The following is an 18,413-nucleotide window of genomic DNA, read 5'->3' as shown; positions in this document are numbered from 1 at the left end:
CACTCTCTCATTTCCTCTCCTTTTACATTCCTTCACCACTCTCTTAATCTCTCTATTGGCTCTATGCAGACTATAAATGATCTCTATCTCTCTTCTAGATGTGATATGTTTCTTGCACTGAATGGGGCCATCAACACTAACGGTACTCTAAGCAGACAAGCATAGGCGATTTAAATAGAGAATTGCAGAACAGCTGTTGCTCGAACCCAAGGCAGGCGAGGCCTAAAACTCACAAGTGTGTGCGCCAACCACTGGACCAGTTGGCTTGTGAATTCTGTGATTTGTTAGTTATTACGATTTCATGAGTCAGATCTGAAGTGTCACCTCTGGCATTATTTTAATAGTTCAAAAAGTTCTCATTATCAAGCCTGTCATTTTCTTGGCTTCTGTGACATTTTCTTTACTGTGTTCTTCGAAAGAAAGGTCAGCTGACATTATTACACCCAGGTCCTTTGCATGTTCCTAAAGATATAATGAGAGGGTGAGGGACTGGAAGGAGGAGGAATACAATAAAAGAAGAGGGAATGGGAGAGGAGAAAAAAGGAAAGGGACCTTTATCTTATCCCAAATGAGTAGTTAACATTATTTTTAATTTCTAACAAAGAAATGAAATTGGATACAAAATATTATCTGGGAACCCATCTCTGATTATAACTTAGGTCTCAATGGAAAAACAAGTTTTGAGTTCCAAACGTTCAAGTTCTGTCTTGATATTCCTTCCCTTCACTCCTTTCTTAAGTACTGGCATGATGCATAATACAGATGCAGTACTAAAATACAAAATGATCAAGAAATAGAGAAATTGAAATCTATTTAGTTGTCACACTTACTGATATAACTCTGTCTCCAATGTGCAGTTTTCCATCCTTAGCAGCTGCTCCACCTTCCGTTATTCTCGATATATAGATAGCCTACAGAAGAAGTAATGAATATTAAACACATCATCAATGGTATTTGTTAATACATGATACTTGTACACTACAAAGAAATGTGCATACATACTCATAAATACATACTCATTAAGATAAATGGAAGAAAAGGTATAATTATTTAACTGATTAAAATACATTTACAGTATATGATATGCAGTCTACATAATGTTTGTTTTGAATGCGACATGAAAGCAACAGCATTAATAAACTATGAAAAAAAGAAGAGGCAGAAACAGCAGCTGAGCATGGCAGCAACATCTAAGATTTATAGGATAAAATGGACAACATTAAAGAAATAGAGCCTATATCACACCCCAAGATAACCAGAATGAACGTTCATACTACTCCTCAGCTCAGTTAAACCTCTAACCTTCCCCAATGAACAAAATTCCACTTTTTCTTGGCTATATAAGCAAACTTCCTGGACTGGAGTAACTATTCATTACATCAACTGCAGCTGGTAAAATATTCTGGATCAGACTCCTTATGTACAAACAGAAAAAACAAAACAACTGAGAAAGCCATAGCATCCCCAGAGGTAGCACTGACTCTTACTTCAGCTAACAGCCTCATTCATGGTGGGGCAAGGGGGACAGGGGGTGGGGGTTCAGGTCTTAGCTCCTGGGCCTACTTGCCAGATTCATTTCTACTTGACGAGCTGTTGGAGTGGGAGCAAGGTAACATTTTGTGAAAGGATTTAGGGAAAACAGTTAGCCGGACTTAAATCCTGGAGGTGGGAAGTACAGTGCCTGCACTCTGAAAGAGGGGTGGGGATATTTACAGTTTTGAACTGTAGAACTGGTGTGACTCTGGCAAGACAGCGATGGAGTGATGGTAAAAGTGTTTGTTTTTCGGGTCACACTACCTCACAGGGACATGGCCGGTGTGTTAAAAAGTGAAAAAAAAAAAAAAAAAGAAGCTTCAGCATGTAGGTACTCAGCCTTAAATTATAACCAAGAGTGTAGCAAAACTGCCAATGTAAGATCAAAGAGGCTCTATAGAAAAAGGAAAAGGCTTTATGTATCAAATATACATGTACTGTATACAAAATGCACAAAAAAAAATATCAAACAAAAATATATACATTCTAAACCGTTTACAGTTCTTAGTAAAGCCTATAAATGGATTAAAATACTACCAGAGGCCTTCACCACATTCTTTATGATTATGAACTACAGATGCTCCTCGCTTTACGATGGTCCAACTTGCAATATTTCAATTTTACGATGGTGTGATAGCAATGAATGTTAGTTCTATGCTTCACAACATTCCTCAGGCCCGGTGAGCTTTCAGCTGACTATATTAATGGTGAGTACCTGTATAACATATTACTATATGTACTGTACCTGTATCATCCTTAGGTTATCAAGTCAATGTAATGTAAAACTTTTTTTTTTTGTATTATACAGCACTGTACATTTATTGATAAGATAATTTTTTTTTTAACACACTGGCCATCTCCCACCGAGGAAAGGCGACCCAAAAATGAAACACTTTTACTATCATTCACATAAATCACTGTCTTTGCAGAGGCGCACAGATGTCGCTCCAAACAGCATATATCCCAAAACCCCTCCTCTAACCCGTAAACAGTCCAAATGTACATATAAATATATACAAGTTCTTACCACTAGCGCCTTGAACGCATATATACATTCAAATTTGACACAACTGGCCTGAGATTCCTGGTCAGCATAGAATGGATCTTAACACTCTGTGTTCACTGTATTAAAAAAATCTGGGACCACGTAGTACCTTGTGGGAGCACCAATTCAAATGAGCGCCAGCTAGAGCAAACAGCACAGCAAACAGCGCAGCAAACACCTGGGATTCACTGATTTCATGTACAGTGGACCCTCGTTTTTCGTAAGGCTCAAAGTCATAATTTTTGGAAATCGTAACTTTTTTTCATCAAAACACTGATTTGCAAATTGTCGTTTGACTTGCAAATAGTCATTCGTCTGGGACGCTTACACACAGCCCCGAGCCGCCTCACACTCCATTCCCAGCTAGTGTGCCATTGTTTATCAGTGAGTGAGGGTGATCCCACAAGCTCATACGATACATTTCATAATATTCCATTCATTGTAGTGCTTGCAACTGCTAAATAAGTTACCATGGCTCCAAAGAAAGCTTCTAGTGCCAGCCCTTTGGTAAAGAACGTGAGAAACATATAATTTAAGAAAAAGTTTGTAGAAAAATACGAAAGTGGTGGTGGTAGAGTGGTAGCAATTGTGATAGTGGTAGAGGGTGGCAGTGATGGTGGTAGAGGGTGGTAGCAGTTGTGATAGTGGTAGAGGGTGGTAGCAGTTGTGATAGTGGTAGTGAAGATGGAAGAGGGTGGTAGTGAAGGTGGAAGAGGGTGGTAGTGAAGGTGGAAGAGGGTGGTAGTGATGGTGGTAGAGGGTGGTGGTAGCAGTTGTGATAGTGGTAGAGGATGGTAGTGATGGTGGTAGAGGATGGTAGTGATGGTGGTAGAGGGTGGTAGTGATGGTGGTAGAGGGTGGTAGTGATGGTGGTAGAGGGTGGTAGTGATGGTGGTAGAGGGTGGTAGTGATGGTGGTAGAGGGTGGTTGTGATAGTGGTAGAGAGTGGTAGCAGTCGTGATAGTGGTAGAGGGTGGTAATGAAGGTGGAAGAGGGTGGTAGTGAAGGAGGAAGAGGGTGGTAGTGATGGTGGTAGAGGGTGGTGGTAGCAGTTGTGATAGTGGTAGAGGATGGTAGTGATGGTGGTAGAGGATGGTAGTGATGGTGGTAGAGGGTGGTAGTGATGGTGGTAGCAGTTGTGATAATGGTAGAGGGTGGTAGTGATAGTGGTAGAGCATGATAGTGGTTGTGATAGTGGTAGTGGGTGGTAGTGGTTGTGATGGTGGGAGAGGGTGGTGGTAGCAGTTGTGATAGTGGTAGAGGATGGTAGTGATGGTGGTAGAGGATGGTAGTGATGGTGGTAGAGGGTGGTAATGAAGGTGGAAGAGGGTGGTAGTGAAGATGGAAGAGGGTGGTAGTGATGGTAGTGATGGTGGTAGTGATGGTGGTAGCAGTTGTGATAATGGTAGAGGGTGGTAGTGATAGTGGTAGAGCATGATAGCGGTTGTGATAGTGGTAGTGGGTGGTAGTGGTTGTGATGGTGGGAGAGGGTGGTGGTAGCAGTTGTGATAGTGGTAGAGGATGGTAGTGATGGTGGTAGAGGATGGTAGTGATGGTGGTAGAGGATGGTAGTGATGGTGGTAGAGGGTGGTAATGAAGGTGGAAGAGGGTGGTAGTGAAGATGGAAGAGGGTGGTAGTGATGGTGGTAGAGAGTGGTAGTGATGGTGGTAGCAGTTGTGATAATGGTAGAGGGTGGTAGTGATAGTGGTAGAGCATGATAGTGGTAGTGGGTGGTAGTGGTTGTGATGGTGGGAGAGGGTGCCTTCTTCAGTGATTCAGCGATTCTAACTCCTCCAGTGTTGTTGGAATTACATAGGGCTACAGAAAACAGATGCCTCAGCTACTGCTTCATCACCATTATGGATGGCTTATGCTCTCAGTGGCCGTTATACACCCAACAACAACAACAACAGAACACCTCTTGTGACATTCATGACTTTTATTCATTCTACAGTATATTCCATGTTTCTATGTTATTAATATTCTTTATTATGTCATATTAGTTGAATTGTGATAGATAAATAAGCCGTAGAGTTGATATTAGTGTCATATTCTCCAACAATAAACTCGCCTCCCCTCCCTCTGCCCCGTCTGCCATACACCAACAAGAGTCTTCAATAAAGGTAAGTGTGATGTTCATTTATACATTTTATTAGTGCTTTACATTTATTTGGCATTCTTTTCTGCATGTAAATCTATATTTAAGCTAGGGAAGTGGCTAGGGAAGTGACTCCTGAAGTGACCTAGAGTCCTTATGGAGGGAGATTTCCCTTACAAATGATAACCTCTCTTCGCTCTCCCCTCCTCCTTGTCTTCCATTCATCAACAACAGCCTTCAATAAAGGTAACTGTCATGTTGAATGTTCATTCTTTTGTGCATGTAAATCTAACTTTAAGGCAAAAAAAAAAAAAAAAAATTTTGTTGACACTTCTGGGTGTTTGGAACGAATTAATTGGATTTACATTATTTCTTATGGGGAAAATGGATTCGCAAATCATCAATTTCGAAAAATAGTCACACTCTCTGGAACGGATTAACCCTTTCAGGGTCCGTCCCTTAGATCTACTGCTTTACGTTCAGGGTCCAAACCGTAGATCTACGCCATGAGCTCAGCTCACTCTGATAAGCTGTGAGTGGTAAATTTGGGCCTAGATATGAGATAATACATCTATGTGGTATGTGTGCACCACATAAAAGAAATCCTGCAGCACACAGTGTATAATGAGAGGAAAAAAAACTGAGACCATGATTTTCGATTAAAACAGCGACTTTGCAGTGCTTTTTCGTATGTTTGTTATAGTTGTATTTGCGATTTCTTGGTCTCATTTGATAGAATGGAAGACATATTACAGAAATAGAGATGATTTTGATTGGTTTAATCACTGGAAATGGCTTGAAACTGAGCTCAATGTAGCGGAAATGTTAAATTTTTGCCGATGTTAAAGAGTAAACAAACGAACTCACACGTCTAATGCACGCCAGATGGTAGGTCTAATATACATTCACAAATGTGGTGATGATATTGATACAATTATTACAATATTGCATAACAGTAAATCTTCTATTTTTTGGTTTGAATAAAAATTCATTATGTGAATAAAAGATCAAAATGGAATTCATTTGTAAAGCCTCAAAACGTAACTAATGAACAGAGGAAATGTTAGTTTAGTGCCAGGATTACCTACATTGTTTGTTCTGGACCCTATTTTGAAATTGGAATATTTTGAACTTTGTGTTAAATTGGCCAAATTACCAATTTCCGATCACTTTATTTTGTAGTTTAAACAGTTGACTTGGCAATTTCTTGTGCTCAATCGATAGAAGAGAAGTAATACTAGTGAAATAGCTAAGAATTTGGTCAACCGAAACAATGTAATTGGCCTAAAATGAGAGTCAAAGTCGGCAAAATCGCCAATTCGTAAATATCACTGATACATCAACATTTGCGAGAGCATAATTTTGTCAATTTTCCATCAAATTTCGTACTTTTTGTTTTATTACCTTCATAAGAAAAAATTTAAATTTTGGGGGGAAAATTCTTGGACCCTGGCGCGCACTATGAAATTTGGCCTCTGGACCCTGAAAGGGTTAATTACGAAAAAACGAGGGTCCATTGTAGTATTAACTCTCCCATTTTAAGAGGAAAGTGATGCTGACCGAGTTTAGTGGTTTTGAGGTGGATGTGGCCATAAGTGGTCGAGGAAATATCAACAACCTCGATAATAACCCATGTTCAACACCCTTTCAGAATGTCTTATAACCTATGCCCTAAGTAAAGAGAAATAATTCTGGAACATGTAATACATGTTTGGCTGGCAGGCAGGCAGGCAGGCAGGCAGGCAGGCAGGCAGGCAGGCAGGCAGGCAGGCATGCAGGCAGGCAGGCAGGCAGGCAGGCAGGCAGGCTGGCAGGCAGGCCGGCTGGCTGGCCGGCTGGCTGGCCGGCTGGCTGGCCGGCTGGCCGGCCGGCTGGCTGGCCGGCTGGCCGGCCGGCTGCTGGCTGCCTGGCTCTACCTCCCTCTGTCTGTCTGTATCTATGTCTACCTTTGTCTGTCTGTATCTATGTCTATGTCTATCTATGTCTATGTCTATCTTTGTCTGTCTGTCTCTGTCTAACTGTCTCTGTTTGTCTATCTCTTTTTATCTATCTCTGTCTCACAGGTATACATAAATACAATTATACATAGTGCAAATTACCTAGGATAACCCAAAAAATCCAGACAGACTGCTATACATGACATCGTGTGGCTCTCTGTGAGATGGAGTGCTAGACAGACAGACAATGTTTATGTGTAACAGCAAAAACAAATAAAGTGAGGGCCAACGCTCATCAAATGTCAACACTTATCTTATTGCTGCACTGTCAGCCGTGGGCTGTGGACTGACACTTGTTTTACATCATGCTTCAAGGTAACTTATTATTATTATTTTTGTTTTTAACAAGTCGGCCATCTCCCACTGAGGCAGGGTGACCCAAAAAGAAAGAAAATTCCCAAAAAGAAAATACTTTCATCATCATTCAACACTTTCACCTCACTCGCACATTATCACCGTTTTTGCAGAGGTGCTCAGAATACAACAGTTCAGAAGCATATACATAATACGTAAGAAGAACATAAGAAAGAAGGAACACTGCAACAGGCCTACTGACCCATGTGGAGCAGGTCCATGTCCCCCCACTGATTAGACCAATGACCCACCCCCCGGATTATCCCAATGACCCACCCAGTCTGGTCATCCCCACTCAAGGATGGAGCACTGTACCAGACCCAGTAAGCATATACACGTACGTAATACAGATACTGAAGTCCGGCAATATAAAAATAACCGGGTTCCCTGAATTCCTTCACTAAATATTACCCTGCTCACACTCCAACAGCTCGTCAGGTCCCAAATACCATTCATCTCCATTCACTCCTATCTAACATGCTCATGCACGCTTCCTGGAAGTCCAAGCCCCTCTCCCACAAAACCTCCTTTACCCCATCCCTCCAACCTTTTCGAGGACGACCCCTACCCCGCCTTCCTTCCCCTACAGATTTATATGCTCTCCATGTCATTCTACTTTGATCCATTCTCTCTAAATGACCAAACCACCTCAACAACCCCTCTTCAGCCCTCTGACTAACAATTTTATTAACTCCACACTTTCTCCTAATTTCCACACTTCAAATTCTCTGCATAATATTTATACCACACATTGCAGCATTTACAACGCAAACTTCACACCAATATAAGTGTGTTGGTACTACTATACTTTCATACATTCCTTTCTTTGCCTCCATAGATAACGTTTTTTTTCGTCTCCACATATACCTCAATGCACCACTCCTCCATCAATTCTATGATTAACCTCATCCTTCATAAATCCATCCACTGACACGTCAACCCCCAAATATCTGAAAACATTCACTTTTTCCGTACTCCTCCTTCCCAGTTTGATATCCAATTTTTTTTTTATCTAAATCATTTGATACCCTCATCACCTTACTCTTTTCCATGTTCACTTTCAATTTTCTACCTTTACACACACTCCCAAACTCGTCCACTAACCTTTGCAATTTTTCTTTAGAATCTCCCATAAGCACAGTATCATCACCAGAAGGAACTGTGTCAATTCCCATTTTTAATTTGATTCCCCATAATTTAATCCTACCCCCTTCCCAAACACCCTAGCAGTTGTAGATGAATGGTTCAGAGATCCGACACGTTGATAAACTAGACACGTGTAACTCTTGGGTATCTTCATTGAGGAAATGTTTCGCCACACAATGGATTCATCAGTCCATACCAAGGAGAATTGTGAAGAACAGGAGAAGAATGAGGTAATCAGTCCCTCAACCTTGAGTCAATGTGGTCAGTCCATCAATCTTGAATAGAATACAGCATATGTGCCAAGTAGTAGTTTATATACCGTAAGCAGGAGAGGTGCAGCAGACGTAGGTGGTGTCACATTTGTTCAATGTGGAAGTAGGTTGTGCCCAAAGGTTAGGCAAGCGAAGAATTCCTAAGTACAGTATTAAGATCCCAAGAACTTGCAGTGTCTGACAGGATTGTAGATGAATGGTTCAGAAAACCGACACGTTGATATATTAGACACATGTGCAACTCTTGGGTATCTTTATTCTCCTGTTCTTCACGATTCTCCTTGGTATGGACTGATGAAGCCACTGTGTGGCGAAACATTTCCTCAATAAAGATACCCAAGAGTTGCACATGTGTCTAATTTATCACCCTAGCATTTACTTCTTTTACAACACCATCTATAAATATATTAAACGACCATGGTGACATTACACATCCCTGTCTAAGACCTACTTTTACCTGGAAGTAGTCTCCCTCTCTTCTACATACCATAACCTGAGCCTCACTATCCTCATAAAGACTCTTTACAGCATTTAGTAACTTACCATCTGTTCCAAATACTTGCAACATCTGCCACATTACTTCCCTATCCACTCTATCATATGCCTTTTCTAAATCCATAAATGCAATAAAAACTTCCCTACCTCTATCTAAATACTGTTCACATATATGCTTCTATGTAAACACTTGATCTACACATGCCCTACCCACTCTAAATCCCTCTTGCTCATCCGCAATCCTGCATTCTGTCTTACCTCAAATTCTTTCAACAATAACCCTACTGTACACTTTTCTTGGTATACTCAGTAAACTTTATTATTATTATTTTATTTATTATCACACTGGCCGATTCCCACCAAGGCAGGGTGGCCCAAAAAAGAAAAACTTATTCCTCTATAATTTATACAATCTCTTTTGTCCCCTTCCTGTTATATAAAGGGACTATACATGCTCTCCGCCAATCCCTAGGTGCCTTCCTCTCTTTCATACATTTTTTTTTTTCCAACAATTCGGCCGTCTCCCACCGAGGCAGGGTGACCCAAAAAGAAAGAAAATCCTCAAAAAGAAAATACTTTCATCATCATTCAACACTTTCACCTCACTCACACATAGTCACTGTTTTTGCAGAGGTGCTCAAAACACAACAGTTTAGAAGTATATATGTATAAAGATACACAACATATCCCTCCAAACTGCTAATATCCCAAAACCCCTCCATTAGAGTTATTAAACAAAAATACCAACCACTCCAACACTATATCCCCCCCTGCTTTTAACATTTCTGTCCTAATCCTGTCAGTTCCAGCTGCTTTAGCCCCTTTCATTCTACATAATGCCTCATGCACCTCCCCCACTCACATCCTGCTCTTCTTCACTCCTAAAAGATGGTACACCTCCCTGGCCAGTGCATGAAATTACCATCTCCCTTTCTTTGTTGACATTTAAAAGTTCCTCAAAATATTCTTGCCATCTACCCAATACCTCCATCTCCCCATCTACTAACTCCCCTACTCTGTTTTTAATTGACAATTCCATTCGTTCCCTAGGCTTTCTTAACTTGTTTAACTCACTCCAAATTTTTTCTTATTTTCATTAAAATTTCTTGACAGTGCCTCTCCCACTCTGTCATCTGCTCTCCTTTTGCACTCTCTCACCACTCTCTTCACCTTTCTTTTACTCTCCATATACTCTACTCTTCTTATAACACTTCTGCCTTGTAAAAACCTCTCATAAGCTAACTTTTTCTCTTTTATCATACCCTTTACTTCATCATTCCACCAATCACTCCTCTTTCCTCCTGCTCCCACCCTCCTATAACCACAAACTTCTGCCCCACATTCTAATACTGCATTTTTAAAACTATTTCAACCCTCTTCAACCTCCCCACTATTCATACTTGCACCAGTCCACCTTTCTGCCAATAGCTGCTTATATCTCACCCAAACAACCTCCTCCCTTAGTTTATACACTTTCACCTCCCTCTTACTTGTTGTTGCCATTTTCCTCTTGTCACATCTACCTCTTACTCTAACTGTAGTTACAACTAAATAATGATCCAACATATCAGTTGCCCCTCTATAAACATGTACATCCTGAAGCCTACCCATCAACCTTTTATCCACCAATACATAATCTAACAAACTACTTTCATTATGTGCTATATCATACCTTGTATATTTATTTATCCTCTTTTTCATAAAATATGCATTACTTATTACAAAACCTCTTTCTACACATAGCTCAATTAAAGACTCCCCATTTTCATTTACCCCTGGCACCCCAAATTTACCTACTACTCCCTCCACAACATTTTTGCCCACTTTAGCATTGAAATCCCCAATTGCCATTACTCTCACCCTTGGTTCAAAACTCCGCAATTCCCAAAACCTCTCTCTCTCTCCTTTACACTTTTCTCTTCTCCAGGTGCATATACGCTTACTATTACCCACTTTTCACCTCTAACCTTTATTTTACTCCACACAATCCTTGAATTAATACATTTATAGTCCCTCTTTTCCTACCGTACCTTATCCTTCAACATTATTGCTACTCTTCCTTTAGCTCTAACTCTATTTGAAACCCCTGACCTAATTCCATTTATTCCTCCCCACTGAAACTCTCCCACCCCCTTCAGCTTTATTATTATATATTCCCATGTATCCAAAACATTGCTGGGACCTATATATTCCACGACAATAGTAAATAACCAAGGCAGGTGTAAAGGTCCACCTGTCAGTGTGTTTGTGTCAATTTGAGTATAATTTCAGAAAAAGATTGTCAGAACAATTGTCAGAACAAAGATTGGTTATGAAACGACAAGAACTACTATAAATTGTAATTTTTTTTTTTTTCAACAAGTCGGCCGTCTCCCACCGAGGCAGGGTGACCCAAAAAAGAAAGAAAATCCCCAAAAAGAAAATACTTTCATCATTATTCAACACTTTCACCACACTCACACATTATCATTGTTTTTGCAGAGGTGCTCAGAATACAACAGTTTAGAAGCATACACATATAAAGATACACAACATATCCCTCCAAACTGCCAATATCCCAAACCCCTCCTTTAAAGTGCAGGCATTGTACTTCCCATTTCCAGGACTCAAGTCCGACTATATGAAAATAACCAGTTTCCCTGAATCCCTTCACTAAATATTACCCTGCTCACACTCCAACAGATCTTCAGGTCCCAAGTACCATTCGTCTCCATTCACTCCTATCTAACACGCTCACGCACGCTTGCTGGAAGTACAAGCCCCTTGCCCACAAAACCTCCTTTACCCCCTCTCTCCAACCCTTTCGAGGACGACCCCTACCACGCCTTCCTTCCCCTATAGATTTATATGCCTTCCATGTCATTCTACTTTGATCCATTCTCTCTAAATGACCAAACCACCTCAACAACCCCTCCTCTGCCCTCTGACTAATACTTTTATTAACTCCACACCTTTTCCTAATTTCCACACTCCGAATTTTCTGCATAATATTTACACCACACATTGCCCTTAACCCTTTCAGGGTCCAAGGCCCAAATCTGGAGTCACGCACCAGTGTCCAAGAATTTTCAAAAAAAAAATTTGTTATTTTTTCTTATGAAATCGTAGAGAATCTTTTTGTGAAGGTAATAAAACAAAAAGTACGAAATTTGGTGGAAAACTGACGAAATTATGCTCTCGCGAATTTTGACATGTCAGCGATATTTACGAATCGGCGATTTTGCAGACTTTGACTCCTATTTTAGGCCAATTACATTATTCCAATCAACCAAATTCTTAGCTATTTCACTAGTATTACTTCTATTCTATCGATTGAGCACAAGAAATTGCCAAGTCAACTGTTTCAACTACAAAATAAAGTGATCAGAAATTGTTAATTTGGCCAATCTAACACAAAGTTCAAAATATTCCAATTTCAAAATAGGGTCCAGAATGAACAATGTAGGCATTCCTGGCACTAAACTAACATTTCCTCTGTTCATTAGTTATGTTTTGAGGCTTTACAAATAAATTCCATTTTGATTTTTTATTCACATAATGAATTTTTATTCACACCAAAAAATAGAAGATTTACTGTTATGCAATACTGTAATAATTGTATAAATATCATCACCATATTTGTGAATGTATATTAGACCCACCAGCTGACGTGTATTACACGTGTGAGGTCGTTTGTTTACTCTTGAATATCGGCAAAAATTTAACATTTCTGCTACTTTGAGCTCAGTTTCAAGCCATTTCCAGTGCTAAAACCAATCAAAATCATCTCTATTTCTGTAATATGTCTTCCATTCTATCAAATGAGACCAAGAAATCGCAAATACAACTATAAAAAACATACGAAAAAACACTGCAAATTTGCTGTTTTAATCGAAAAATCATGATTTCATTTTTTTTCTCTCATTATACACAGTGTGCTGCAGGATCTGTTTTATATGGTGCACATATACCACATAGATGTATTCTCTCATATCTAGGCCCAAATGTACCACTCACAGTTTATCAGAGTGAGCTGAGCTCATGGCGTAGATCTACGGTTTGGACCCTGAACGTAAAGCCGTAGATCTACGGGACGGACCCTGAAAGGGTTAAACAGGACATCTCCACTGCCTCCAACCGTCTCCTCACTGCTGCATTTACCACCCAAGCTTCACACCCATATAAGAGTGTTGGTACTACTATACTTTCATAAATTCCCTTCTTTGCCTCCATAGTTAACGTTTTTTGACTCCACATATACCTCAACGCACCACTCACCTTTTTTCCCTCATCAATTCTATGATTAACCTCATCCTTCGTAAATCCATCCGCCGACACGTCAACTCCCAAGTATCTGAAAACATTCACTTCTTCCATACTCCTCCTCCCCAATTTGATATCCAATTTTTCTTTATCTAAATCATTTGATACCCTCATCACCTTACTCTTTTCTATGTTCACTTTCAACTTTCTACCTTTACACACATTCCCAAACTCATCCACTAACCTTTGCAATTTTTCTTTAGAATCTCCCATAAGCACAGTATCATCAGCAAAAAGTGACTGTGTCAATTCCCATTTTGAATTTGATTCCCCAAAATTTAATCCCACCCCTCTCCCGAACACCCTAGCATTTACTTCCTTTACAACCCCATCTATAAATATATTAAACATCCATGGTGACATTACACATCCCTGTCTAAGACCTACTTTTACCGGGAAGTAGTCTCCCTCTCTTCTACACACCCTAACCTGAGCCTCACTATCCTCATAAAAAATCTTTACAGCATTTAATAACTTACCACCTATTCCATATACTTGCAACATCTGCCACATTGCTCCTCTATCCACTCCATCATATGCCTTTTCTAAATCCATAAATGCAATAAAAACTTCCCTACCTTTATCTAAATACTGTTCACATATATGTTTCAATGTAAACACTTTATCTACAAATCCCCTACCCACTCTGAAACCTCCTTGCTCATCCAGAATCCTACATTCTGTCTTACCTCTAATTCTTTCAATTATAACCCTACCGTACACTTTTCCTGGTATACTCAGTAAACTTATTCCGCTATAATTTTTACAGTCTCTTTTGTCCCCTTTCCCTTTATATAAAGGGACTATACATGCTCTCTGCCAATCCCTAGGTACCTTCACCTCTTTCATAAATTTATTAAACAAAAGTGCCAACCAGTCCAACACTATACAGTGGACCCCCGGTTAACGATATTTTTTCACTCCAGAAGTATGTTCAGGTGCCAGTACTGACCGAATTTGTTCCCATAAGAAATATTGTGAAGTAGATTAGTCCATTTCAGACCCCCAAACATACACGTACAAACGCACTTACATAAATACACTTACATAATTGGTCACATTTGGAGGTAATCGTTATGTGGGGGTCCACTGTATCCCCCCCATGCTTTTATCATTTCTATCATGATCCCATCAGTTTCAGCTGCTTTACCCCCTTTCATTCTATGTAATGCCTCACATACCTCCCCCACACTTACATTCTGCTCTTCTTCACTCCTAAAAGATGGTATACCTCCCTGACCAGTGCATGAAATTACTGCCTCTCTTTCTTCCTTAACATTTAAAAGTTCCTCAAAATATTCTTGCCATCTACCTAATACCTCCATCTCCCCATCTACTAACTCCCCTACTCTGTTTTTAACTGACAAATCCATACTTTCCCTAGGCTTTCTTAACTTGTTTAACTCCAAAATTTTTTCTTATTTTCATTAAAATTTCTTGACAGTGCCTCTCCCACTCTATCATCTGCTCTCCTTTTGCACTCTCTCACCACTCTCTTTACCTTTCTTTTACTCTCCATATACTCTGCTCTTCTTATAACACTTCTGCTTTGTAAAAACCTTTCATAAGCTACCTTTTTCTCTTTTATCACACCCTTTACTTCATCATTCCACCAATCACTCCTCTTTCCTCCTGCCCCCACCCTCCTATAACCACAAATTTCTGCCCCACATTCTAATACTGCATTTTTAAAACTATTTCAACCCTCTTCAACCCCCCCGCTACTCATCTTTGCACTAGCCCACCTTTCTACCAATAGTCGCTTATATCTCACCCGAAACTTCCTCCTCCCTTAGTTTATACACTTTCACCTCCCTCTTACTTGTTGTTGCCACCTTCCCCTTTTCCCATCTACCTCTTACTCTAACTGTAGCTACAACTAAATAATGATCCGAAATATCAGTTGCCCCTCTATAAACATGTACATCCTGGAGCCTACCCATCACCCTTTTATCCACCAATACATAATCTAATAAACTACTTTCATTACGTGCTACATCATACCTTGTATATTTATTTATCCTCTTTTTCATAAAATATGTATTACTTATTACCAAATCTCTTTCTACACATAGCTCAATCAAAGGCTCCCCATTTACATTTGCCCCTGGCACCCCAAATTTACCTACTACTCCCTCCACAACATTTTTACCCACTTTAGCATTGAAATCCCCAACCACCATTACTCTCACACTTGATTCAAAACTCCCCACACATTCACTCAACATTTCCCAAAATCTCTCTCTCTCCTCTACACTTCTCTCTTCTCCAGGTGCATACACACTTATTATAACCCACTTTTCACATCCAATCTTTATTTTACTCCACATAATCCTTGAATTAATACATTTATAGTCCCTCTTTTCCTGCCATAGCTTATCCTTCAACATTATTGCTGCTCCTTTAGCTCTAACTCTATCTGAAACCCCTGACCTAATCCCATTTATTCCTCTCCATTGAAACTCTCCCACCCCCTTCAGCTTTGTTTCACTTAAAGCCAGGACATCCAGCTTCTTCTCATTCATAACATCCACACATGCCTACTGCATATCCAAGCCCCTTGCACAGAAAACCTCTTTTACCAGCTCCCTCATTTCCTAAGACGACCCCTACCCCTCCTTCCCTCCACTACAGATTTATACACCCTCCAAGTCATCCTATTTTGCTCCATCCTCCCTAAATGATCAAACCACCTCAACAACCCCTCCTCAGCCCTTGGAATAATATTTTTAACCCTTTGAGGGTTTTCGTCGTACTAGTACGTCTTACGCGTAGGGGTTTTTGACGTACTAGTACGCATAAATTCTAGCGGCCTCAAATCTAGTGGGAGAAAGCTGGTGGGCCTTCATATGAAAGAATGGGTCTATGTGGTCAGTGTGTACAGTCTAAAAAAAATCCTGCAGCACACAGTGCATAATGAGAAAAAAAAAACTTTGACCATTTTTTTGGAATAAATCAGCGACTTTGCAGTGTATTTTCGTATGGTATTTATTGTTGTATTCTAGTTTTCTTGGTCTCATTTTATAGAATGGAAGACATATTACAGAAATTGAGATGATTTTGGCTGGTTTTACAATGAAAGGTGCCTTGAAATTGAGCTCAAAGTAGCAGAAATGTTCGATTTTTACCAAACTTCAAAAGTAAACAAATCGTGCCAAGCGTGCAATACACATCAACTGGTGAGTCTAATATTCTTTCACAAGTGCACCAATAATATATATACCATTTTTTACACTAATGCAGTAGTCTGCATAACAGTAAATCTTATATTTTTTGTGAGAATAAAAATTCAAAATGGAAAGCAAAACAATATAAGAGGGGCCTTGAGATGTGACTAATGACTAGAGGAAATGTCATTTTAGTGCCAGGAATGTCTTTCTTGTTTATTCTGGACCCTATTCGGAAATTGGCATCTTCTGAAATTTGTGTGAAATTGGCAAAATTGCTAAATTCTGACCACTGTACTGGATAGTTGAATTTCATAAATGGGTGGTTTCTTGCACCCATTCGATAGAAAAAATGGAGTTCTAGCGAAATATTCATGTTTTTTGTCAACTAGTGCAGCGAAATTGGCCAAAAATGGGGCTCAAAGTGGGCAAAATCGCCGATGCGTAAACATCGCCGAGACCGCTAACTTTGCGAGAGCATAATTTCGTAAGTTTTCTATCAAATTTCAAACTTTTGGTGTCTTTATGATCGGGAAAAGATTCTCTATCTTTTCATAAGAGAAAATAATTTTTTTTTTTTTTTTTAAATTTGGCCGACCCTGAGAACGAGTTTCGGAGAGGGCCTGTCGACCCTCAAAGGGTTAATAACTCCACACCTCCTCATTTACACACTATGAATTCTCTGCACAATATTTATGCCACACATTGCCCTTAGACACAACATCCCCACTGCTTACAGCCTCCTACTTGCTGCAACATTTGCAATCCATGCTTCAGATCCATATAAGAGTGTTGGTACCACTATACTCTCATACATTCCCTTCTTTGACTCCATGGATATTGTTCTTTGACTTCACAGATACCTCAATGCACCACCCAGCTTTTTTCCTTCATCAATTCTATGATTATCCTCATCCTTCATAAACCCATCTGCTGGTAAGTCTACTCCCAAATATCTGAACACATTTTATTCTTCCATACTCCCTCCCAATCTACTATCCAATTTCTCCTTATCTAAATTGTTTAAGATAAACTTGTTTATTTACTTTTCAATACTGGTATTTCGTTGCAGTAATTATTTGTTTTACTTATTCATTGATAGTAGTTACACATTTATTTAACATATTATATTCACAGCTGTATGTATGAAGTATTGGTTAGATGGCGGGAATATTTTGAGGAACTCTTAAATGTCGATGAACAAAAGGAGGTATTAATTTCATGCACTGGCCAGAGAAGTATAACATCTTTTAGGAGTGAAGAAGAGCAGGATGTGTTTGTGGGCAAGGTGTGCAAGGCATTATGTAGAATGAAAGGGGGTAAAGCAGCTGGAACTGCTGGAATTAGGACAAAAATGCTAAAAGCAGGGGTAGATATAGTGTTGGAGTGGTTGGTATTTTTGTTTAATAAATGTATGAAAGAGGGGAAGGTACCTAGGGATTGGCAAAGAGCATGTATAATTCATTATAAAAAGGGAAGGGGGACAGAAGATGTAAAAATTATAAGGGAATAAGTTTACTGAGTGTACCAGGGAAAGTGTATGGTAGGGATATTATTGAAAGAATTAAGAGGTAAGACAGAAAACAGGATTGCAGATGAGCAATGAGGCTTTAGAATGGGTAGGGGATGTGTAGATCAGGTATTTACATTGAAGCATATATGTGAACAGTATTTAAATAAAAGAAAGGAAGTTCTCATTGCATTTATGGATTTAGAAAAGGCATATGACAGAGTGGATAGAGGAGCAATGTGGCAGATGTTGCAAGTGTATAGAAAAGTTACTAACTTACTAAATGCTGAAAAGAATTTTTATGAGGATAGTGAGGCTCAGAATTGGGTGGGTAAGGAGAGAGGGAAAGTACTTCCCAGTAAAAGTAGGTCTTAGACAGGGATGTGTAATGTCACCATGGCTGTATAATATATTTACATATGGGGATGTAAAAGAAGAAAATGTTAGGGTGCTGGGAAGAGGGTGGGATTAAATTATGGGGAATCAATTACAA

At 39.6% G+C, this 18,413-nt stretch overlaps 1 protein-coding gene across 14 annotated transcripts in view; it reads right to left on the bottom strand.

Annotated features, from left to right (window-relative positions):
- Window positions 1-18,413, bottom strand: part of LOC128691673 (protein lap4) — an 854,149-nt gene that overhangs the window by 365,864 nt on the left and 469,872 nt on the right. For all 14 annotated transcript variants that reach the window (XM_070088850.1, XM_070088860.1, XM_070088857.1 and 11 more), the window contains one exon: window positions 831-911. In XM_070088850.1, the coding sequence (XP_069944951.1) occupies window positions 831-911 (81 nt within the window). The remainder of the gene's footprint in view (window positions 1-830; window positions 912-18,413) is intronic.

The sequence above is a fragment of the Cherax quadricarinatus genome, chromosome 26, assembly GCF_038502225.1.
Source record: "Cherax quadricarinatus isolate ZL_2023a chromosome 26, ASM3850222v1, whole genome shotgun sequence".
Classification (NCBI taxonomy): Eukaryota; Metazoa; Arthropoda; class Malacostraca; order Decapoda; family Parastacidae; genus Cherax; species Cherax quadricarinatus.
The sequence above is the reverse complement of the archived record's forward strand: the minus strand, read 5'-3'. Positions and strand labels throughout refer to the sequence as shown.